This window comes from Acomys minous (assembly GCF_964271855.1).
Source record: "Acomys minous genome assembly, chromosome: 10".
NCBI classification, from domain to species: Eukaryota; Metazoa; Chordata; class Mammalia; order Rodentia; family Muridae; genus Acomys; species Acomys minous.
The window spans coordinates 32,480,057-32,504,763 of record NC_140491.1 but is presented as its reverse complement, the minus strand read 5'-3'; the positions used below and the strand labels follow the sequence as shown (position 1 = coordinate 32,504,763).

At 53.3% G+C, this 24,707-nt stretch overlaps 1 protein-coding gene across 5 annotated transcripts in view; it reads right to left on the bottom strand.

Annotated features, from left to right (window-relative positions):
• Window positions 1-15,437: 15,437 nt before the first annotated feature.
• SH3TC1 (SH3 domain and tetratricopeptide repeats 1) overlaps window positions 15,438-24,707 on the bottom strand; it is a 47,179-nt gene continuing 37,909 nt past the window's right edge. For all 5 annotated transcript variants that reach the window (XM_084797452.1, XM_084797451.1, XM_084797448.1 and 2 more), the window contains 6 exons: window positions 22,234-22,414; window positions 20,588-20,738; window positions 19,331-19,453; window positions 18,704-18,854; window positions 17,692-17,888; window positions 15,438-15,816 (listed from right to left, as the gene is read on the bottom strand). In XM_084797452.1, coding sequence (XP_084653578.1) covers window positions 15,559-15,816; window positions 17,692-17,888; window positions 18,704-18,854; window positions 19,331-19,453; window positions 20,588-20,738; window positions 22,234-22,414 — 1,061 coding nt within the window. In that variant the 3' untranslated portion in view covers window positions 15,438-15,558. The remainder of the gene's footprint in view (window positions 15,817-17,691; window positions 17,889-18,703; window positions 18,855-19,330; window positions 19,454-20,587; window positions 20,739-22,233; window positions 22,415-24,707) is intronic.

Genomic DNA, 24,707 nt, shown 5'->3' with positions numbered 1-24,707 from the left:
GGTTTTCCACATCTGCACCACTTTCCACACCAAACCACGAGGCTCCGTTTACCCCAAGCCCTCAACAACTCTTGGTATTTTCCATTGAAAAAAGACAACAAAACAAAAAACTTTTTTCCCCATGCAAGTAGCTGTGACGTGGGGTCTCCTTGTGGTTTTGATTTATGTTTTCCAGGGAGCAGACAACATCCTATGCCTTCTATGTGCCTTTGGCCTCTTGTGTCCCTGTCTGGGAGCGATAGCTCTTCATATCCATTGGTGAGTGTAGTGACACAGACACTTAATCCCAGACCTGGGGAGGGCTTTGAGCTATCTGTGGATTCTTGGGGGTGGAGCCTTGTCATTCTGTCTACCATGATCACAGCGTCTTCCTTTGGTGTCTTTAGGGGCTTCCTGGCTTTCGCCCTTGCTTTTGGGCTCACTATTGGTTTTGAGCAGGGGTGTGTGTTTAGGGGTGAAGAGCCTTCATTTAATTGTATGCAGATGTCTGGTTTTCCCAGATCCTTTGGGTCAACACTGTTCTTTCGCACTGGGTGGTTTTGGCACCTTCTCTACTCACTGCCACCAACTCCCTGGCCCTCTATGACAGTTATGATAGGTTCACTTCTGAGACGCTCCTACCTGGCCCTCCATCACTTCGGCCATGGGTTCCTAGAGGATCTACATTCATCCTTCCTTGGGAGGCGCAGACTTAGTGTGTAGGCTTCCAGTAAGTTCTAGCAAATCTTCTTCCTTCCTCCTCCTCCTCTCTCTTCCTCTCTGGAGCTGCTCTCTCACCACCATGCCAAATCATTGCCACAGGAAATTCAAGGAGGGACTGCGGATGGCAGATGCCGGCCTGACAGAATGACCTTCCTCTCTGCAGTGACTCTATGGCAACATTTCTGCTTCTCTAGCTATCTAAAACCCCACACTCTGGCACTGTTCTGCTGGGGCCTGGCCACATCACTTTCTTCCTGGCCTATATGCCCTTTAGTTAAAAACAAAATTTCTTAGATAATGCATTCTGACTACTTTCAGCCCATCTTCTCTTACCCTTCTCCCACCCCTGTCAACCTCTCCAACAGGTCCCTTTTCCACGCTCGTGTCTTCTTGTTTCGTGGCCCACTGAGTCTAACAAAGGCCATCTGTGTGACCACAGGGAGCTGGCTATTAGTGCACTTACCAGCGAGTACTCTGAACACTACCCCCTGTTCCCAGACCTGCCAGCAGCCAACAATGGAGCAGGGAAGATATTTGCTTAAAAATATTTTTTTAAGTCCCAGGCTGGCCTCAAACTTGGCGACCTTTGTGCCTCAGCCTTCCCAATGTTGAGGCTTTTTGTGTGAGCCACCATATCTGGCTTACTGCTATTTTTGATCAGCAAATCACCACGGCTCACTGTAGCACACAGGTGATGATTCTCTCTGTGTGAACAGTGTGTTAACATGGTCGTTCCCTCACTCCCTGCTGTTTTCTGATAAGATGCTTGAAGCCACAGTTGGTGGTTTGAAATCTCCATTGCTGTTGCCTGCAATTCCCTGCAGGTGGAAGATCTCAGGACACCATGCCTCCTGTCTCTATGTGGGTCCTTAAACCAGCGATGCTTTGGTCCCTGCCTCCCCTTTCCCTGGGCCCTGTCACCACCTCCTGCTCTTTGTTGCAATGACTGCAGCTTTCTTAGATCTCCTATGAGTGACATCACACCACCCTTGCCCTCCGGTGCTCAGTTGTCTGGGTTCCTCTGTGTTGTTACCCATAACAGGATTTCCTCCTTTGGCGCGGAATAGTCCTCCGCTGTGTGCACACGCCACATTCGCTTTACCTGCCTGTTGATGGACACTGCAGTTGCCCCCATACCTGCCAATGGTGGACAGTGTTTCAAGAATATGGGACTGCCTGTGTTCTCAGGGAGGAAACAGGAGCCCAGAGAGCCGTGTGGCCAGCCTCATGGACCTCCCTCTCTCTCCATTCTGAACACCCATCCACCTCTGTCCTTGGATACCTTGGTGTGCCTCAGCCCTGACCCCTCACATAACTCAGCTGCTCTGTGCAGCTGCAGAAGCTCCAGCCTTCACCCTACCACCTCTTCCGGGATAGGAGAGCTGGTGCTGGCCATGCGATGTAGCTTTCCTCTCCCCAGCCCATCTTCTCTGCAACATCCAAAGGCTGCAAGCAAGCCTCCTTCATCCCCCACCCTTTGCACCTTCCACAGTGATACTGCTGTGTTCCAGGCTTTTTCGTTCTAGGATAACTAGAGTTTTATAAAAGGTGAACCAATACGGGGAAGAAAGATGTCTCTGTGCTGAGCATCCCATGGACAGCACATTGCTGCCTCTGCTTGGTCCTTTTGCAGCACCCTGACTGCCCTTCTAAACTTCACAAGTTAGAAACTTCATCCCTTAAGTCTGATTGGTAGGATGACAAGGCTGGGCCTCTGAAAGGGAGATTGGGAATAGATGCCCTCACGAGGGCGGGGCCCTTGGACAGCAGTAGCAGCCTTCCACGAGTGGAGGAGGAGAGCCCTGAGCCAGCACTTTGCTTTGTCTCACCCCATCATGCCCAGTGCCACATCACAACATAGCACAAGGCCCTGGCAGGCACCAGCAAACACCACTGCCGCGCTTTTGAAGTTGCAGTCTCCAGAACTGTGACCCAAGCAAGCCTCTCTTCTTTAACCCTGAGTTTTCATTAGATGCTAGGCTACAGTGTCAGAACGTGGAGTAAGTCACATCCCTCCTCCCCTCCCTCCCCCTTCCCTCCCTTACACAGGCTATTTTCAGCTTGTCTCTGGAGAATTGCAGCCTCTTCCTCTGCCCTGTTGTGTTCCAGCGTGCAACCTAAGAGCAGCATGACCTCTCACATTCTCAGTGACTGGTCAAAAAGTCCAACTCAGGCATCGTTCCGTGGAGCCGGGAGCTGAAGTAGGAGGTCTAACAGGTTCAGCCTGGAACACGGTCTGGACTGGACACAGATTGCTGTAACTGAGGCCTCTGCCCACAGAAACTGTGCACTGCTTGTGTCAGCAGGGGCTCCTCTCTGTGAGAGGGGGAACAGGCTCAACCATCCTCTTCCCTACCCACAATGCTTCATCCTGAAGGCCAGACATGTGGAGCCTGAAATGGGGGAAACTGAGGTTCAAAGAGGTAGGTGGAGCCTTCTGCCTCCAACGAGGGTCACTGGAGGACCAAGCTGGCTCCCAGGACTCCAACTCCAAGAGCCAAGGACTAGATTAGACTGGGCCAAGTGGCTGTAGGATTCTCTTCCTACAGGAAGGGGTTTGTGGAGGGTAAGGTGGGCATTCCCACACTCAGCATAGAGCACGGTTGAATGCCTGCTCTTGGAAGAGGGTGACAGGGGCATGGAGTAAAGGCATGCCAACTGGTGGTAGCTCGAGGCTGAATGGGAGGCTAGGCAGGTGAGGAGAGGCAGTGCTGGCAAGGGCCTCCAGCTTGGTGTCAAACTTGTACGGTGTCTGGGGTGGGAGAGTGAACCAATGTGTGTTCCGAGGACCAAGTTCATCTTGCTCTATGGGAGAGCAAGAATAGGCACTCAAAGTAGCCATGGCAGTGCCTCTACCACAGTCATCCCCATGGACTCCTTAGTGGCACTTGGCGTTTCAGACCCAGTGCCCCATTGACCTCATGTACTCCAGCCTGATGGGGTCAGGGACAAACTCCGTAGGCCATGACACGGAGCGGGTAACTGCTCCCGCCAACAGACTGCGCTGGCAGCGGCTGGGGTGTGAGGCCCCTGTCAGCCTTGGCCTATAATTTTCCTGTTCAGTGAGCAGGAAGCTCCAGCCACACAGCTGCTGTGGCTGCCCTGTCGGAGAGGGCCCCTTGCCTGCAGGGCTCTGGCTGGGGTCACCGCAGGCCCTCACGGGTAGCTATGTGCAGACACAGCACAGGCAGCGGATGACTTCACCTCAGAGGCATCTCCTTCCCACAGGCCTTGACTGAGGTCCCCATGACTGGATCATGCTGTGGATAGGCTCTGAAGCCTTGTGGGAACGCTCAGGTCCTTCCCTCCTTCTGAGTCTGCTATGGCTCCCCACTGCCTAACTCTACTTCCTGGCCCCATGAAGGTCCTCCAGTGACCTCTATTGTCCTTGGCTCTTGTGTGACACCCTCTTCACTGTCTTTACTTGACACTCTTTTCTACCTTCATGATTTGGTGTTTGCAGTGACTCCCTAAGCTGGGACAGGCATTGCTTCTGGACGCACCCGGCCCTGCGCTCCCCTGAAGGAATCAGGTCAAGTGTGACCTGTACTGTTCTAGCCACCACAGTCCCATCAGCAGAGAACCTTTGTCTGTACTTGTCTGTATTTGCAACCCTCCCTCCGATGGCAAGTCCCCACCTATGGTCATTCTCAGAACTCAGGACACACTGCCCCATGGCTTGTCTGGGCCACACAGAACAGTTAAGGCTGAGCCCCTAGTGTGGCAGGCAGAGTGACTGTTTCCGAGAGGGGTGAAAACAGGGGGAGCTGGGGTGTGAACACAGGATGTGCTAGCTCCTCTCAATGTGGCATCTGGAAGCTGTCGTGGAGAACACTGACCTTACTCCATGCTGCTCTGAGTGCTGTGGGGTGTGTGAGGGGTGGGAGCTGGGGTGCTGGGCTAAGGAGGATGGTTTCTTATGTGACACAAATGTGATCCCATCAAATTGGGAGGAACCCAACACTGGCTCTTGGCCTTCAGGACAATGGGCCAGCAGAGGCATCTCTGTTTGAGAGATATTGTAAAGAAAGGGCAGCAGGGACCCCAAGTGTCAGTGTGCCTCTTTGGACTTCATTGTACAATAGCTGAAGTAAGTTTGACTGTGATGGGCAGATCTCTTCTGGACTGTGACCCAGGTCAGACCTTCAGCAACCCCCTGGTGATCCCTCACAGAACCATAGGAGGGACAGCTTGGCCTGCAGCTCCACTGCGGCTCTTGGGCTCTCCCTACAGTAGACCCTTCCCCTCATGGTCAGGGGGCGGGTCACAGCACACACTGGCTGTCTCCATGAAGACACAGAATGATCAGCAGTGGGAACTGTGGGAGAGGTTACATAGATGGCTGAGTGGTCCAGAGAGCAAACTCCCTCAGCACCACAGACACCTGTTCAGAGAGATAGGAGGAGGGAGGGTCTCGCCATTAGGAGTGTGGGAGGAAACCTATTTTCTTTTTGATCGCACAGCTCTGAGCAGCTTGTGCGGTGCCTAGAAGCCAATCCCACCTCTGTGCAGGTTGGGAAACCAAGATCCTGGGATGACCTGACATGATCCAAATAACAGAGGCACAGAGAAACTCTGAGGTCAGGGCCTCAGGCCTCAGAGCACGGTGACTGCCCACTCTGGCTTCATGGGTGTCTCCTACCTGGCCCTGGCCCATTCTGCCATGATCCCCAGAATCTCCCTGTTTTGGGGTAAGATACTGGTAGCACAGAGTCCAAAGATATGAGCTCCCTGGGGAACATTTACTGAGCACCACTGTATACACCCAGGATAGCTAGTGTCTTAGTTAGGATTTCATTGCTGTGAAGAGACAACATGACCACAGCAACTCTTCTAAAGGAAAACAAATAAAACTGGGGCTGTCTTACAGTTTCAGAGGCTCAGTCCATTACTGTCATGGAGGGTCCATGGTGGTGTGAAGGCAGACATGGTACTAGAGATCTTGATCCACAGGCAGCAAAAGGAGACTGTCACCCTGGGTCTAGCTTAAGCACATATGAGACCTCAAAGCCCGCCTCCACAGTGGCACACTTCCTCCAACAAGGCCTCACCTCCTAGAAGTGCCACTTCCTGTGAGCCAAGCAGTAAATCACATGAGGTTTTGGGGGCCATCCCTACTCAAGCCAGCACTGAGAGGGACATTTTTTCTGGTCTGCATTCAGAGCTGTCAACTTTGTAAAGTGTCCTGCACCTGAGCTCACACACCCCATCCAGGTCACAGCCATGTCACCCTCCAAATGTGAGCATAAAAGCAGATAATGCCACCATCCTAGCCACTGACATCTCAGCTGTGCGATGGGCAGGAAGCCAGCCTCCCACAAGTTAAGGACAGGCTAGGGCTTTCTATCTCTGTCCCTGTCATCTCAGGGACACTGGCTCCTTCAGCTGTCCCCATATGCTCAAGAAATGCCTTTGTGATGATGTCCTTTTACCTCAGAGACAAAGCTACCCTTTGTTTTGGTTTAGTTTGATTTTTCGAGACAGGGTTTCTCTGTGTAGCCTTGGCTGTCCTGGACTCACTTTGTGGACCAGGCTGGCCTCGAACTCACAGCGATCCACCTGCCTCTGCCTCCCGAGTGCTGGGATTAAAGGCGTGCTCCACCACGTCTGGCTGACAAAGCTACTCTTTTAGGCTGTGTCTGTTCCTTACAAAAGAGGGAATGAGGGTCTGGATCCAGCAGGGGACAATTTATCCTGGAAGGGTCTTGGGAGAGGGTCCTATAGGAATAGTCAAGGGAAAGGTCCTGCAGGAGGGTCAAGGGGGAGGTGTCCTTCAGGACGGTGTGTGTGAGTGTGTGTGGATTGACTGACAGACCTACAATATCTTGGTCTTTTAAAAGGCTAAGAATCCTCTTATCACATACTTCTTAGATAATTGCTTCTCTCTGATTGCAAAAATACACAGTTCAAAATGCAATCGTTTCACAGAAATTGGAAGATTCAGAGCTAGAGGCACAAGAAATAACAGCAACAACACAAATTCACCTAATGCCATCCGAGAGCAAGGGCCAGCTTTGCTTTTCTTCTTATTTCGGCTTTTGTCAAAATCCTCACAGGAACATCTGGGGGCTGGATCATGGGTAACATGCTTGCCATGCAAATGTGAGGAGCAGAGTGTGGAGCCCCAGCACCCACATAAAAAGTCAGGGAGATATGCTGGCTACCTGCAATCCCGGTGCTCCTGATGTGGAAACGGGGTGCCTGGAGCAAGCAGGCTGGGGAGACTAGCCCAATCAGTGATCTCTGAGCCCAAGTAAGAGGCTCTGACTCAGTAAATAAAGTGAGTGACAAAAGAAGGCACTGGCAACACACACACACACACACACACACACACACACACACACACACAGACACACACAAAAATATGCATGCATCAAGTGCCTACACACATGCAAATATGCACGCACATTACAGTTGCGAACAAAATCTTTTCAGCGAATATAAAATGGTGCAACCATGATGTGGAATGGTTCACAGGCTTCTTAAAAGCTAACTATCGCCTTATGACCTGTTTGCTGAGTCCCAGCCATTCACTCCCGGAGACTTGCCCACACGACAGCTGGGACAGAATGGCCCACAGCACATTCAGTGTAACCACGGAAGACTCGCCAACTGTGCCAAACTAATGCTGAAGCAGCCGTGGTCTGACCCCCCCCAGCAAGCCACAGACCATAGCTGTTGTCAACAGGAAGAGGAGCATCATTGGCCTCCACAAGCCTGGGGTGGATGCAAGGACGTCATCCCCGCCCGGTGCCAGAATTGGTGGCAACAGTCCTAAGGCTCCAGGGGATGGCTGGGGCCACGTGTCAGCCAGCCATGCCTTCCTGCTGTGGTGACCACAGGAATTTACTGAAATGTGATAACATGGAGTCACAGACACTACTACAAGGCCTGCACCCTGGTGTCCCTGCTGTACTAGGTCACATAGCATGTGGTCTTGAGGGACTCTGGGAGAAGGGCGTGCAGGACCTCGCTAAACGGTTTTGCAAATCTATAATTATCTCAAGATAAAAAGTCAAAGTGGTGCTGATTTGAAAATGGAAGCTGTCCCAGTGATGGCAAAGACAGGCAATGGAGTCTGGGTGGCTGCCACCGGTGGGGGGCGGGGGGTGAGGGGGTGGCAGAGTGGGGAGGGGGGCAATGACAGAAAGGCACAAATGCCTGAGGAGGAGCTCTGTGTCCCCAGGCTCAGGGGCTCAGGGACTCAGGGACTCAGGGCAGTGGAGCTTGAGGCCGAGGTCCACGGCTGGGGCTAGAACTCTGGGGGAAAGGATAGAGGGAGCTTGCCTGGTGTTTGTCCTGCCTGGCCCAGGGCTCTCCCAATCTGTGAGCAGCAAGAGACCAGCGGGGAGGAAGCTCCCTGCCTAGAGCAAATGGGGAGGGATGTCACAAGTCCACGAATGTAAAGTCTTTATGTCTCTCATTTCTCACAGTCTGTTCAATTCCTGCAGGGACCATCTTGATGCATGTTGGCCACATTGCATGTTTTCTTGAAAGGACATTTGTCATTTCATCTCTCTACTCCTGCTCATGGTGCTGGGCAGACACACACTCAGGCAATGGCCAGGGGTAGAGGACAGAAAGCCAGGGAAACTCCTGTTACTTTGTCAGCATGACTCTCATCCTCCACCCGTGACCCCTGGTTCCAGGCGACTCATACTCCAAACTCTGCCACGCGCCAGCAGGCTTGATCAGTGCCTTTTTGCAGCCCACTCTGCAGCCACACCCCGAGCCTCGCGATCAGTCAGGAGGTACTGGCTCTGTCTGGAATCTCCTGCTTGCTTCGTCCTCTCTCCATTCACCCCTGGCTTCCTTGATCACATCCTGAGTCTTGGGATTATGTGAACAGGACCAAGGAGCTGGGGTGACGGGGAGAGGGGGGGCAGAAACATATAAATGTCGAATTCATTTTTAGCTTCTTCTATGGCTCAGGGGTCCAGGTAGGACAGCCACTGTGTACCCTGTTGTCTGTCTGTGTGGAAGGTGTATATTTTCACTTCAGCCACTCTGCATGACCCTCCACCAGACACTCAGGCCTAAAACTGGGCCGTGTGAACAGACTTGGAACTGTTCACTGAACTGCTACAGAGTGACACATGATGGCCTTAGGTCTGGCCTGTCAGGAGCCCCCAGAGAGCGCCGAATCCTTTTGGAACACACCTCTGGTCACAAAGTATGATTTTATGGATGAGTAACCAAAGGGTCAGAGAGGAAGGTGACCTGCCTGGTCACAGGCAGAGTGTCTGGCTGTTCTAGAGATAGCCACGGGCGTGCTGGCTTGGCAGCCTGGGAAGTCTTATGGAGGCTGAGAATCTCCTCCTGCTGGTGTGTTAGGGAGAAAGAATGGCAGATGTTCGTGTGGATGCCATGACCGGACAGAAGGAACTAATCCTGGCTTTGTGGTTCAGTATGGAGTATGGGTTTGAAGGGCAGAGTTCTGAATCGTTGTTGAAATCCTGAGCCCTTGAAGCCAGGCTACCAACCAGGAGAGGTACTTGGGGCTGGAGCAGGTTTAGAGTGTGAAGGGTGAGCAACATCTTGTCCACTGCACCTTGCCCTTTGCCCTGCAGACAGACAGAAGTGAGGGCCTGTTGTTGGTCAGCAGACCTCAGAACCAGGCCACATCAGGCACAGTTAGGCAAGATGGGTTTCTCACACAGTCAAATATTAAACAGAGAAAGGAAACAGGACTAAGTGGGTAGGGTCAGCAGAGGGCCTGACAATGGGGGGAGGGGTTAGAGAGGAAGAGAACTGCCCCAATGCCCCGACCCCCAACCGCCCCCCCCCCAAACACATATCCTGTTTCTAGCGGCAACCCTATCTACCTGGCAGGAAGTTGCCCTGGAGCCTGAGCAGCTCAGGTTAGCCACTGGGGTAAGGCAGCTTGTAAGAAGACATGCAAGGGCAAGAGAGGCTGCGTGAAGCTTGGGGATCACGCTTGAGGGAAGGGGGCGGTCAGTAAAGGGCAGTTGGTAACTTAGAGGCTGCATGGAGCTTGGGAATCAGGCTTGGGGGGAAGGGGCCATCTATCTGTAAGGGGCAGTTGGTAACTTCCCAGGGCTCCAGCCATGACTGGTAAGGAGAGGTGGGCTGGTCTCTGGTGTGGGACGTCTATAGTCAGAAGCTGGGCAGGCGCAGCTGTGTGACTGCGGGGATTCCTCACCCTGGCACAGCCTCAGTGTCCTCTGTAGACAGGGCTGATGAGGGTGACTGCACAGAGATAAAAAGCTATGCATTTACACTGTCTGAGAAGTGGGGGTGTGGGGCACTTTGACTGTGTGTGCCAGGCCGAGGAGGCTTTGCAGAAGGTGGGACATTGTTGGATGTTGGAGTAGGGTCTTGTGCACTGTTTTCAGGTGCTGATTTCAGTGCCCTGAGATCTGGTTACCGCCCTGCCATGGCATTGTTATAAACGTTGAAGCATCTCCTGATTCAATGTGATATAAGGAGTGGTCCCCAATTATCCCTGATTGGTTACTAAAGATGCTCAAGCCTGTGACTGGACAGAAGAGGGGTAGGAGGCTTAGGTTTCTGGGCTTGGGATCTTGGAGAGGAAGGAGGAGAGAAAAAGATGTCGGCATGGGGCAGGATGGATGATGAGCATGTGGCCATGAGGACAGACTGATGGAACAGAAGCAGCCCAGACAGGATGACTTGTTGGCAAGTAACTTGGGATGTGTAGCTTAGAGGTAACAAAACAGCTTAGAGGGTTGATACCTGCCCAGCTCCAGTGTTTCAGGGCTTATAAAATAAAATCATCATCTTTCTGTGTCAATTCTTTTGGGAGCTAACCGGGTTAAGGAAAAACTATTGCTTTATTAATCCAGTGTTACAATTAGAGCTCCAGGTTTAGGAGGGAGCATAGGCATTTGCTGCACAGCTTCTCTGGCATCATTTGGTCCTCCCTGCTCCCTTTTGGACTCATCGACTAAGCCCATGACACACAGGGAGAGGACCTGGGAGGAAACCTTTAGATTCCCTTGTCTGATCTCTTTGGGTCTCGGTGTGTACCCTGATCATGCCCTCATCCACACTGGCCTCATTCCATTAGGCAAGAGGCTGGCATCTTAGTGGGCGAGCTGACAGTTGCTTGTTGCAAGGGAGCCTGCTTGGCTGGGTTCTTACAACTACCTGGTGGAGCCTGATTTCCCGGGTCTTTCTGAGGTCACAGAGGAGGGAGCTGAGGAATCCCATAGCACACGGTCACTCACCAGTGACTCAGCACTCAGGGCCACAGGAGCCCCTTCACAGGAATATCGGGTGAGGGGCACAGTGGCGCCCTCGTGACTCAATGGATTCTGGTCCTGTGGACTTGTGAGCGCACGGCAGCTCAAGATGCAGGGGTAAAGAGGGGGAGATGCCTCGAAGCATCTGTCGAGGGGAAATCTGTTTCCAGACACTGCCTGCATCTGGGACCTACAGGACCCTATGAACTCTACAAGGGGAACAACCCCTACAAGCCATGCCCCGTCCCCCCACTGTGATATGGAGCCCACCCCCTCACCGTGTAGACAAACTTCTACCACCCTAGCTACTCTGCCTCTACCCTGCGCCACTTCCCAGTTTAACATCCTCCTATTATCTCTTTCCTTGGAATCACCCAGACAGAATGGCCCAGGGGGATGCCAAGGTACTACTATTTTGCAAACATGATCCTCACCAAACCTGTCTTTTTTGGAGAAAGGCAGACTCCTAGGTGGGTGGTGGCCTGAGTTATTCAAGTGGCCCCAGCTGCCTTCCTGTGTCCTTGTTGAAGTGAGGAACAGGGAGACACCCTCCCCCCCCCCCATCCCCACACATGATGAACATGATGCAACTAGAGGGATGCAGACTGGGATGATGTTGCCTGCACAGGTAGCTGGAGCCTCCCAGAGCTGGTGTGCACTGCACAGCCCTCCGGCCTCAGCACGCCAAGTGCGGCTGCTCAGGTTTGCCGTGGACACGGCACGGGAGATGAGCTGGGATGCTCTGCCCTTTCCAGCCATCTGTCCCCTAGCCTCAGCTCCCAGTGCCTGTTCCCCACCATCTCCGGAACACCTCTCATCCCCTCCTCAGTGCAGCACCTCCAGCTGCCCACCTCAGAAGTTTGGGGCAGGAATTTAGAAACGGTCAGTTGTGGAACATAGTTGACACGAGCAGCCTGCAAGCTCTGCTCTGGTAGAAATCCAACCAAGGTGGCTCTTATGAGCTTCTTGGGAACTGTAGATCATATTAATGCACTCTAGACATACGGCCCCAGAGATCAGCCTCTTTGGTGGCTCAGCAACATTCCCTGTCATGTCCCCAGTGATTGGGACTTCCAACTCAACCTCTTTGCCTCTGGGAGCTTCCTGACCTCCTCACAGGTCGCCTCTACAAAGATTCAGGTCTCTCTGTGCTGGCCATCATGGGTGGTCCTTGGGACCTACCTGAGGCCTCACAGTGAGAGGAAAGAGCCAGAAGAGTGGGGTGCAAACAACCTCTTATGATTGCTATTCATGGGGTGCTTGGGAAGAGACTAAACAAGGGGCGTGGGAGGCAGGCCAAGCTAGTGAGAGAGCAATTGACATAGGGTCATGTGGGTTAAGTAGGTGCTCATTAAACCCCGTGCTCATGGGACGCATGGTGGGCAGAATGTTGGCCCTGTGTGATGGCCTCTCCGTTGAAGCTTTTTGCAGTAAGATGCAAGTGACAGGAGAACAGTCATCGAGGGTTCATACTCTCCCATGGTTCCCATGATCATGTCTGATCATGTCTTCCTGAGACAGACTAGGACCCAGAGAAGGCTGACTTTCTCAGAGCTATGTGGACTGGATGTTACTGTGCCCCCAAAGACCTGCGTGATGAGCCATGGTCCTCAAGGTGGCATTGCTGGGAGGTGGGTGTGACTGCAGAGACCCTGCATCCTCTTTGGCTTAAGTGGAGTTTTTCTTCTGATGCCCCCTGCCAGCAGTGGTAAGAGTCGCAACTCAGGTGGCTGCATGAGAACCAACATGTGACTGAGTCCTCTCTGGTGCATCCTTGATTTGTCCCCATAGAGCCCCCATCCCCTACACAGGGAAGGGAATCTCCACCTCCTGTGTGAACTGCTGAGGTCAGGGCTGGTCCAGCCTCACTTGGCCCCAGTACAGGCTGTGCTGGGAATGGGTGTGTCCGCAGTCATCACCAAATGATGACCGCTTGGTGGGGCCTCTGGTCCAGAAGTTGTCATTTAGAGTGAGTTCATTGTTCATTCTTTCCCAGCCCCCTGTGGCAGGCATGATGAACAGGTGAGGGGAGCTCTGGAGAACAGGGGAACATGGGTAGGGGGTCAACAACCACTGCTTTCCTCCTAGGGCAAGCTTGCCTCCATCCTCAGACCTGGGATGCCCCTCCCACTGAGTCCTCCAGGCTGTTAGGTCTCCACAGAGATGTTCTCACCCTGCTGACTGGATCACAGAGGCATCCCTGCTCTCTAGAGTTACAAGCCTAGAATTCCTGCCTCCGTTGGACACAGAGGCTGTCAACCCAAGTCTGTCCCAAAGGACTGGCTCTGCAGAGATGTCACAGTGGGCAGGGAAGGGCAGAGTGGATATCATTTGCACATTAATACAACCCAAAGCTCTGGCCCGGGTCATCAGAGTATCCTAGTGATCCTGCCCCCATACTTGCTCAACTCTCTCAACGTTTGCACCCATCTGCCCTTGGACAAAGCTGGTGCAGAGAGTGACCATGCTCCCAAGAGCATGGACAGAGCCCTGCTGGAGTGGGACCTAAGGCGATGTGTAAAGGAAAGTAGTTACCTAGACCTGGGCAATGAGCCTGCTGGCTGCTGCAGCCTTCAACAGCCCACAGGGATGACGGAGAGCACTAAAGAGTACATCATGCCCGGACTGGCCTGAGAGCCCAGCCTCCACCAGCCACGCCTGCCTGGGCAGAGATTCTGCAGGCTGCTCTGTGCGCATGTTGTCTTCCTCTTGTCACTCATGGAAACTCAAGGTTGGGCTTCTTTGGTTACAGATGATGAGAAAGAGGGTCTGAGAGGTTGACAGTGGCCACTCTTACTTACTCAACCTTGGTGCAGCATGGTATGGCGGGTGGGGCATCCTGGCCTCATGAGCATCCTAACAGGAGTCAGCGCTGTAGCAGGACCAGCCCAAGCACCCTGCTACCCAGGTCTCACCTCAGCCCCAAGGTAGACACTTTTTTTCAGGGCTGACCAATTTGGGCTCAGAGAAATCTAACCCCAAAGGCCCTGCACCCTGAGATAGCTGGCAGCTGAGGTTGCCCAACGGACAACTCCTTGCTGGACAGCACGCAGGTAATGACCTCAACCAGGTGTCCTTAGTTATCATGACGACTCTGGCTGTTCCCAGAGTGGGTCACCACTACCTTCCATCTTCACTTAGGCTGCCTCCCCTCCCACTGTGGCCCAGTGCACCCAAGAGTGGGTCTACCAGCAGCTGGCAAAGGACTTGGGTGGGGGAAAAGTTCTGGAAAGTTCTCTACTGCATCCTGTTCAGCAAGGTTGTATGGAGTGGACACCCCAGTTCCTGCTTGCAGTGTCTATTTTAAATGGGGACTTGGGGAGAGCATAGTGTTCTGGGATACACGGGGGCTGCAGGACACTATGACCTGTTTCTCAGTACCATCAGAAACCATTAAAGTGACAAATTTCACTAATTTAAACATGACCTAAGGAGGGGCCTGGAGCACTGCAGGCCACTTTATAGCCACCCCATGCCATGGTGTCTCTGCTTTGTAAAGGAACTGTCTCCCAGCACTCGGGAGGCAGAGGCAGGCAGATCCCTGTAAGTTCGAGGACAGCCTGGTCTACAAAGAGTCCAGGACAGCCATGGCTACACAGAGAAACCCTGTCTCAAAAACAAAAGTAAAAACAAAACACACACACACACACACACACACACACACACACACACACACACACACACACACACCCCGAGAGAGAGAGAGAGAGAGAGAGAGAGAGAGAGAGAGAGAGAGAGAGAGAGAGAGAGAAACTGTCTGAATCAATTTTCCTGGGCTGGAGCCTCCAGAGGGCTTGGGGACTAGGTGACATCAGAGGCCAAAGGGGATCAGGCAATAGCAGTGCTGAGGAGTGTGGCCATAAGGTCATCACATTTACCAGGCAGCAGACTGCAGCACTCTGCAGTCCAGACAAGTCTTGGAGCAGAGGATACCGAGCAGGAAGGATCTTCCTCCTCTAGGCTGTGGCTTTCTTGACACTATCAGGGGTGAAGAGGTCCACAGGCTGCTCTCAAGGCATAAGGAGCCTCTTCCTCTCAGGCAGGCTAGCAGGGTGGCCGCTGTATTTTGTTGACTCTGAGGCTCAATTCCTCCCTGCCATGTGACAGTGCGTAATCTGTCTCCCCACATCTCCCACTGCCAGCAAGAGCCTTCATGTCCTGAACTCCTCTCAGGCAGGTACTGTGAGGCTGAACAATGCAGGCTTATATCATATACAGGAGAGAACAGAGACAGGGAAAGGCCGCCTTAGACCCCGCCGAGGGACTCTCATCACCACCTTAGCTTTTGATAGACAAGGCAATGCAGGATTGAGGGAAGTGATTTGCTAGAGCCACACCATGAGAGAACCAGCAGGAGGCCTTGCCAACAGCTGCTGGATTCAGTCCTCACTGCAGACAAGGTGAGGCTAGGCTGCAGTGTGGGCCCAGAAAAAGGATGGATCAGGGAGCTGGGAGGGGCGGAGCCTGCACCCAAGGGCAGCCATATCACACACCTAGAAGAGACCACAGTTGCTGAAAAATATTTACTGCTCTTTGGTCCTTCAGCACCCCCTGACCCCCCTCCCCCCCAAAAAAGTTGTCTGCACCCAAGAAGAGGAGGCGTCCCCTTGCACGGGCCCTTCTCAGGCTGTCAGGATGGGTGGCCAGGAGCTAGCCAAGGTGCCCGGCCACAGAAGCGCTGGGGCACCAGGTGGGTCCTGCGGAGGTTCAGTTCTGAGGCAAAGGTCCTTGCTTTTTGGTAGAAGAAGAGGGACATCTCACGGTCCATGAGGAAATGGTGGTAGATGGTGGCCAGGCGGGTATAGATCTTCAACTGAGCCTTCTTATGGCCCAGGTCCACGGCCGCTGCCAGGGCGAGCTGGTAATACCCTGCTGCATCAAAAGGGTCCTGTGGGTAGATGTGTTTGAACTGGGTTCAGTTGAGTCACTGGAGTGGGGGAGGGGTACCTGGAGCATCCCCCCAAGGGCTACACAATCCCAGGGGCACTCTCATGCGCATCCCCATAATGGCTGACCCACAGGGCCACATCAGGATACGATGAGGACATCCCATCCTGCCCCATCAGTCACAGCTTAGCCTCTTCCCAACAAGGCTTCCTGGTCCTTGTGTTTGGACACTGTTTGGTGGTGTTGGGGTTTGCTCCTCTTTTGGTTTTTTGGAGACAGGGTTTCTCTGTGTAGCCCTGATTGTCCTGAAACTTGCTCTGTAGGCCAGGCTGGCCTCAAACTCAAAGATCCACCTGCTTCTGCCTCCCGAGTGCTAGAATTAAAGGTGTGCCACTTGGACACCATTTAAAAAAAAAAACCATCCCAGCTAGGGGCACCTCCAGCTTGGGAGCTAGCTCAGAGCAGCTCCAAGCTCACCCCAGGTGTGATCCAGAGATCCAGGTGGCCTGGACCAGCATTGTGGCTACTCCTCAGGTCCTCCCTCAACACACATCTGTCTGTGCCCCTTCCCTGAAGCTCCCTCTTCCTCCTGAATGCCTCAACCTATCATGGCCTCTGCTTCTTTCCCTGAGCCTCCCTGTTGTCTAGATCTGACCTTGTCTCACCCCTAGTCATTCCTAGGAGTGCATGATGCCTTCCTTGGGAAGGAGGGTCCTCTGGGGCTATAGGCCTCATTGGCTCTGGGGGTTTCCTCAGCCCCTGTTGTTGGGTGGTTGTACAAGTGGCCTATATCACTGGGAACTGCGATGAAGTGTGACACACCTGCCCTCCCCGCCACTTCCACCAAACCCAGCCACTTCCAAGTCAAGCACATTTTTGCTTCAAACTCAGCATCCCAGTAGGATGCAAAGTCCCTTGGAACACACCCCACAGGAGTCTCCAGCACCCTAGCTTTTTCCAGAGGTCTCTTCCCACAAGTGACCCACGGGGCTTCCTAAGAGCCCACTCAAGCTGCCTCTCCCCGTTCAGCAGCTGTGACAGCTTCTTTGGCTGGCAACAAAGTCTAAGTTGTATTCATGCCTCCTCTGTACCACCCACAGAGCCAGGACCAAGGAATAGAGGGGATTCAGTCACGGACAGCCAATGGTGGGCATTCCTCACTCTGGGCTCAAGGCCACTCCTCTCAACTCCTCCCTGGCTAACTCTGTGACACGAGGAACCATAGGAAGTACCTGGCACCTCAGGGGACAGAAGTTCTAGAGGAAAGGGCACACAGCTAAGTGGGAAGGACAGGTGAAGTGTGTGTATGTACGCATGTGGCAGCTCGGATTCACACATGTGCCTGGAGCTGTGACCAGCACGGACTTGAGAGGCAGTCTGGGATCAGTGTACCTCTTCCTGAGCCTCAGTTTCCCTTACTGTGAGGCACCACCCATTCCTCCCAGGTGACTAAGAAAGACAATGCCACAGAAGTCCAGTAAGGAATTGTGGAGAAAGGGTGGCATCCTGGGTGGGCTTCCTGGAAGAGACACCATTTTGTGGGCTGGACATGTCACTGGCAACTGAGATGAAGTGTGACACACCTGCCCTCCCCGCTACCACCCCCCCCAGCCACTTCCAAGCCAAGCACATTTGTGTTCTTTTGGCGGATCGCCACATCCAGGAAGCTCCGTAACTACTTTCCCATTGCTGGTACATGGTACCATGTGCCTTCTATTTGTCACATGAGAGGGCCAAGCCTGACCAGGAAAAGGGTAGACTGTGCTGATCTTGCTGGCTTCTCACAGCCAGGCCTTGCTCCAGGAAAAGGTGAGGCTGTTGCTGGGAGGCAAGGACCCCACAATGACTGCTCCAGGCCGAGCCTCTTCTTGCCTACCTTCAGATCGTAGAAGATGATGTCACCCAGCACCAGGTACACCTTCACATAGTACAGGGTCTCTTCATCGAATTCCAGCGGGGAGTTACAGAGTGACAGAGCCTTGAGGAAGAAATGCTCAGCCAGTTCCCCTTGGCCCAGCTGGTGGTGCAGGGTGGCTAGGCGGTGGTAGGCCACTCGCTCATTCAGGCGGTCCCCTAGGGGTGCGGGTGGAGGGGCAGGTGTGAGAACACTGCCCAGTGGGGCAGGCAGGGCACAAGCCAATCAGGAGAGAGCATGCAAATGCAGCACTGGCTCGTGAGCGGTGAACATTGACAGCTTTAGCTAATGGACAGCAGTTCCCCTTCCTCCTGTAGGCAAAGCTGCAGGCTCGCACTCCCCACTTCATGTCTGCACACATGGGGTGCCTTTCGTTAGGCCCGTGATCTGTGCAGTCTCAGGCACAAGGCTGCCGCCTTGCCTTGTATGCTCACCACAGTCTTTCACCTCAGGGAGCCACGCAAACAGCCAACCAGCATGGGTGGGCTCAAGTGCCAGTTCAAGGAGCCAGTGCTCAGTGCTTTGAGTTCAGCTGTACACCTCCTGCAGGCCTGAGGGCCCAGCCTGCCCACTCAGGGCTCCCTCGCAGGAAGAACACACAAACACCCAGACAGCGGTTCAGTGCTGGACAGGAGGTAGGTTGGCAGTAAGAAACAGGCTGCAGACAGTAGGTGAGGGGACAGGAGAGGTGGGAAAGGGACATGGAGGAGGATGGCATACACACATCCACTTGTATGGAAGGCAGGGCAAGCTGGCCGGCGCTCAGTCCAGCAAGGAAAAGGGGCGGAGGAAGGCTCCAAGCTTTGCTCTCCTCGTGTCCCTTGTCTGCTCTGTGCTTGGCCATGGCCTGGCATTGCTGGCTTAGCCAGCCTTCACAGGAGATAGGAGAAGCTGAGCAACGTCTGCTCTGCAGACCTGGGGCTGGAGGCCTAGTTGGATGGGGTGTAGACAGGGCACCGGGCTGGGGACTCACCTAGGGTGATGCTGAGTGCTAGGGCCTCATGGGCGAACTCTAGGCCCTCCTGGGGTGCCTCCAGTGTAGACAGAAGGGCCACCAGCTTGTTGCACAGGCGCAGCTCTGCCTCTTGGTTTCCTACAGTCACAGCCAGGGGCAGTGCCCGGTCCTGTTCACATATTGAGGTTAGGCTTCTGCAGTGCCCACCATGCAAAATACCTCCTGAGCCCACATGTGTGCAAGGAACCGCCATCCCCCACTGTATATCCTTTTCAGAGGACAGAGGATGGTTCTGTACTGACAACCCAGGCAGGGAGCCTGGGTCACGCCTGCTTCGTCAACTACACCTTCAGCCTCACACCAGCCTGTCCCTCTGCTCCAGGTGGCAGGGACTGAGTGGAACAATCAAGGACTCTACTAAAATGCATGCTATGTGAGCCCACAGCCATGAGGACAGAGAAGCCCATGTCTCTCTGAGCTCACCTTCCTCAGCTGTGTCTCACAGAGGGGTCAAAGGTCACTCTAGGAAAGCCAACTACACGGAAGCTCTTTACCTCCAGGTGGGAAGCCTCTGCCTGCCACACCTGTGCCCACTGAGGGAGACACACATGAAACACAAGTTACCTGCCTACGGTGGCCACTCACCCGGTAGAAGGACACAGCTTTCTCCCGCTCCCAGGTCCCATTGAAGAAGATGTCCCCGGCTGCCTCAAACAGCTCCAGTCCCAGCTTAGGGTCCCCAGTATACAGGGCTGCATTCTGTGCCACCTGTAAGGACCAGAAATTCTCTGGTGACAGCGCCCCCTAGGGAGGCCATACCTCTGAGATGTGTGTCCTCACACTTGAAGACACCAGCCTCCTTTCCGCTTCTGGGGGTTTGTGGCTCTGGGGAGAGTAGCTTTCAGGACCCAAGGCCCCAGGTCCCAGAGGCCAGCAGGGGCAGGCTGCCCAGGTGAGCAGGGAAGGACTCGAACTGGCCTCTGGTCGGCCCACCTCGTTCAAACCACACAGCTCCCTGTCCTAACATCACCTGTGGCTCCCACCACGTCTAATTTCCTCCTGCCCATCTATACTCACCTCCTTTCTCATCAGTGCCACAAGCCACGGCCTGGGGCTGTGGCTTCTCTGCTGTGTCCAGGGATGCCTATAATATCTGGTGCATCGTAAATGCCCAAGAAGCATCTACTCAGTGATGAGAGAATAAACCGTATCCACTCTTTAGAATCTAGGCTGGCCCTTGATATTCTCTCCCAGCAGGTGGCGCTAGCTCCCCACCCTGACTCAAAGCTGTTTGATCTCAGGCTCAGGGGCCCTCCCTGTGCTCTCTGAGCCCTGGGCTCCTTAACCCTAGACCCTCAGCTCACAGTGCTGTTCCCGAGCTCCTCACATACTCCTCTGTATCCAAACTGAGTGTTCACAGCACTCCCACATACACTGAGCACTTGCTATGTACTGACAAGAGGTGGGTACCACGTGGAGCCCACCCTCTGTCCAGAGAACTCAGAGCATTGGGGGAGGTTGAGGGAGCAAGAGTGGGAAGAGAGGCAGGTCCCTGGGATACAGTAGGCACTCGACAGTGGTACTCGACAGGGATTGATGGGTGAGATGAACAAGTGGACGGGTAGATGAGGGGATGGACAGGTGGATGGATGGACAAATGAATGGATGGGCGAACAGGGAGATGTGATGAGTGGACGAGTGCATAGGCGGATGAAAGGATGCACAGGCAGATAGACGGATGGCTTGGTGGTTGCGGGCTGGTGAGTAGGTGAGTGGATGGGATGAGGGATGGGTAGACGGGAGGGTGGGGGTAGGTGAGCAGGTCAGATAAGTAGGTTGTTGGGTGGGCTGGGTGGTGAGTGAGCCGGTGGTAAGTGAGCACCCTGCCAGCACTGAACACACCTGGATGTACAAGTCCACCAGCTCGTTCTGGCGCAGGATATAGTAGATCTTCCCCGCCTGCAGCCAGGCGCGTGCCTCCTTCTCCTTCTGCTGCAGGTCGATGAAAATCCCCAGGCTCCGTTTGGTATAATCCAGAGCAGACTTGTAGGCCCTGGGGTCAGACACAGGCGTCAGAAGAGGATCTGCCTACAGAATGCTCTCTCTGGAAGGTCAGGACCTGAAGGAAGCCTCGTGGGAGGCATCCTGTCCTGCCCCTCCCCCCTCCCCCCAGGCACATGCATGAAAGACAAAGAGGATTCTTCAGAGAGGGAAGCCATGTGTAAGGAACTCTCTTAACTTCTGGCAACCTGGACATGCTGAATCCAGCCAGTAATAGCTAGTTTTATGTCAACTTGACACAAGCTAGAGTCATGTGAGAAGAGGGAGGGTCTCATTTGAGAAAATGTTTCCAGCAGCCTGGGCAACGGGCAAACCTGCCTTGTGTTCTCTTGACTGATATGTGAGAGCCCAGCCCACTGTAAGCAGAGTTACTTCCAAGATGGTGGTCCTAGGCTCTATAAGAAAGCAGGCTGAGGCGGGCAGTGGTGGCGCACACCTTTAGTCCCAGCACTCGGGAGGCAGAGGCAGGTGGATTGCTGTGAGTTTGAGGCCAGCCTGGTCTACAAAGTGAGTCCAGGACAGCTGAGCAAGCCAGTAAGCAGCTACTCCTCCACGGCCTCTGCACCAGCTCCTGCCTCCAGCTTCCTGTTCTGTCTTGCAGCCCTGACTTTTCTCAGTGATCTGCTGATACAGAAGTGTGAACGGAAATAAAGCCTTTCCCCCTCAGGTTGCCTGTGGTCATGGTGTTTTTATCACGGCAATAGAAACCCTAGCTAACACATAGCCTCTGCATTATCTGGCCACTAGGAAGGCATTCACACCGGGCAGAATTCAGATCCTAGGCCAGGGCGCCTCAAACTTGAATATATTGCCCTGTCACAGAGGACTGCTCTCAGCAGCTGCTGTCCCTGCTCTTAAGTTTCTGACTTGAGGCCTGGGCAGGGCTGAACATCTCCAGTGAGCTTCCAGGAGATGAACAGTAACATATCCAAGGAGTTCTAGGCCATGGGCCCACTGCTCCTGCTGTGTTCTGTACTGGGACGGGAGCCTCTCCTGTGTCCACACAGGCTCATCTGGGCTCCAGTGTCCCTGCATTAGAGGAGTTGTCACACTGAGGATTTTACCAGCTCGCAGGCTAGCCAGAGCGTCAGTGTAGGTCATACCTCAAATACGAGCCAAGACCTGGCTCCAGGGAAGTTGGCTCTGCCCTCTGTGGTGAGAAGCCTGGGGAACACACACCCACCATCGTATATCTGGTGGGTGAATGACACCCAACTTGCCCTGGCCCCAGGCTGATAACTAAAGACTAGGGGAAGGTAGGGGCTAGCACACAGTAGCAGCCATGGCATGGGTGGTTTGAAATGCCTGGAGAGATGGCCCTGTGTAACAACAGGGGCAAGTCCCTTATCAGTGTGGCCCATGCTGGGAGTCACATGTCATGAAAAATAAATGGAATGATCCCTGGTCCTGGGGGTGTTGGGGCTTGGCTGGTTCCTGAGAGGATGGGGTTCCCCAACGTTTCTGTGCTCCTTAACTTCTGCTCTTACCGTTCGGTGCCAAGCGACAGGTAGAGCTGGCTGATGGCCTCCAGGAGCTGCCCTTCCAGCACCTTGTCAGCTGTCCTGCGTGCCAGTGCCAGTTGGAACTCGTGGTAGATGACACATCGAACCTCATTGGGCATGACCTTGCTGTAGAAGTGGCACAGCTTCTGCACAGCCTGTAACTGACCTGGGTGGGGACAGAGGGAGGATGTAACCCTCCTGGCTCCATCACCTCAGAGGCAACCCAATTGGAAGCTCCATGGTATGACTGCTTCTTCTCCACTTCCACGAATTATGTCTTCAAAAATGGGGGATCCTAGGGAGTGGGAGCGCTGGAGAGATGGCCAGGGGGTTAAGAGCACTGCCTACTCTTCCAAAGGTCCTGAGTTCAATTCCCAGCAACTACACGGTGCCTCACAACCATCTATAATTAGATCTGGTGCCCTCTTCTGATGTGCAGGTGTACATGCAGACAAAACACTGTATACTTAATAAACAAATCTTTTTTAAAAAAGCCGGGCATGGTGGCGCGTGCCTTTAATCCCAGCACTCGGGAGGCAGAGATAAGTGGATGGCTGTGAGTTTGAGGCCAGCCCAGTCTACAAAGCCAAGGATAGCCTGCTCTACAAAGTGAGTCCAGCAAGCCAGTAAGCAGCTACTCCTTGCTCAAGAGAGCCAAGGCTACACAGAAATACCCTGTCTTGGAAAAAAAAAAGTCTTTAAAAAAACAAAACAAGATGAGGATACCAAGCCCAGAATCAGGCTACATAGTCTACAGAACAGCACACCGTGAGGTTTCCATTCATCGACATACCAGAGAATGCCGTGGATAGCGGCACCATTTCAGCCAATCCCGCGGAGAGTCCTGCCAGGCTCTTGCCCTGTTCCACAACTTTTATTTCTGTCTTACCACGTTCTTCCTATCTCCACCCTAGCCTGATGGTCAGGGAAATAGCAGCTTACTATAGTTGAACACATGGACAGTCCACAGCCAGCATCCTACCTGGAGCCAGCCACATAAGATAATGGATTCCGCCTACATCAGGTAACCATAATCCTGTGCTCCGTCCAGGAGGCCAGGCTCCAAACCACGGCTCGCTGGGTTATCCCAAAGCCAGGGCCTGTGAGCCCTGAGGCATCACCAACTGTCCAGACAACCCGGAAGTCAACGCAGAAGCAGAAGGCTTAGCTGTGCCATAAGCCAACCAGATCTTGAGGGCTCAGGTCTTCACAAGGGCTCAAAGGGTCATCTCTAAAGACACACTCCAGGCCACTGACCCAGTCTCAGGAAATGCAAAAGGATGGAAGTCATAGGGGAGGTGTTCTTCAGCCACACAGCAGCAAACCTGAACTACAGAACGAGTTCAGGGCCAGGTGGACAACTTAATAAGACCTTATCTCAGCTTTTATTAAAAAAAAAAGCAAAAAGAAGGCTGGGGCTGCAGAAAGGTTACAGAACATTTGTCCAGCAAGTGTGAGGCCTTAGGATGGTTCCAAACCCTGCTAGACAGACAGACAGACAGACAGACAGACAGACAGAGAAATCAGCAATAGTAGAAAGTTTAGTAAGTTCACAGGTCTATGAAGGTTAAGTTGCCCATTCCTGAATAGCCAGGATAAAGGAAGAGACACAAAGGAAACAGGAGCATAGGACTGTAAGGGATGACTGGGTTGGAGACATGGCTTAGTGGTCAAGAGCGTGGGCTTCTCTTGCAGAAGACCTGGGTTTGATTCCTAGCACTCACTTGGCGCCTCATAACCATCTGTAACTCCAGTCCCTGGGCATCTGAAGTGGGGATCTGATGCCTCTATGGGTACCGGGCACATACGTGATACACAGGTATACATGAAGGCCAAACACCCATACACATAAAATATAATAATAATAATAATAATAATAATAATAATAATAATAATAATAATAATAAACTTAAGGAATGTCGAAAAGCAAGGCTGGAGGAGCTGATATCTGTGAGTGCTTTTGATGGAGATGGGAGGGAGGAAGAGAGATGGAGAAGAGAGGAAGGTGAAATGGGAGGAAGGGGATGAGAAGGAGAGGTGGGGGGGGAGAGACAGGTAGGAGAGAAAGGGGTAGGGAAAGGGAGGAGGGAGAATCCCAATCCTCAACTTCCATCCTAATGAACTAAGAAGGAGCAACTGTGATGCTGGCGAGGAGGTGACAGAATGACAGTCAAGGAGACCCGTGAAGCCAAAGTCTGGTGCTTTGAAAACATCAACAGAATTATAAACCTTTCACCAGCCAAGGAAAGGAGGTTGCAGATTCCTAAAACCAGAAACGAGGGGAGAGCAGCTGGCAGTCTCACAGGAAGGATGGACCATCAACACATCGGAGCGCTTTCCAGAAACACACACTGCACCCACCCTGGCTCAATAGTGACCTGGCCTGCTGCCCTGGGGAAGGAGGGACACATATGGCTCGGTCCTCTGCTGATACTGTCTGAGTCTGAGGCCTCGCATCT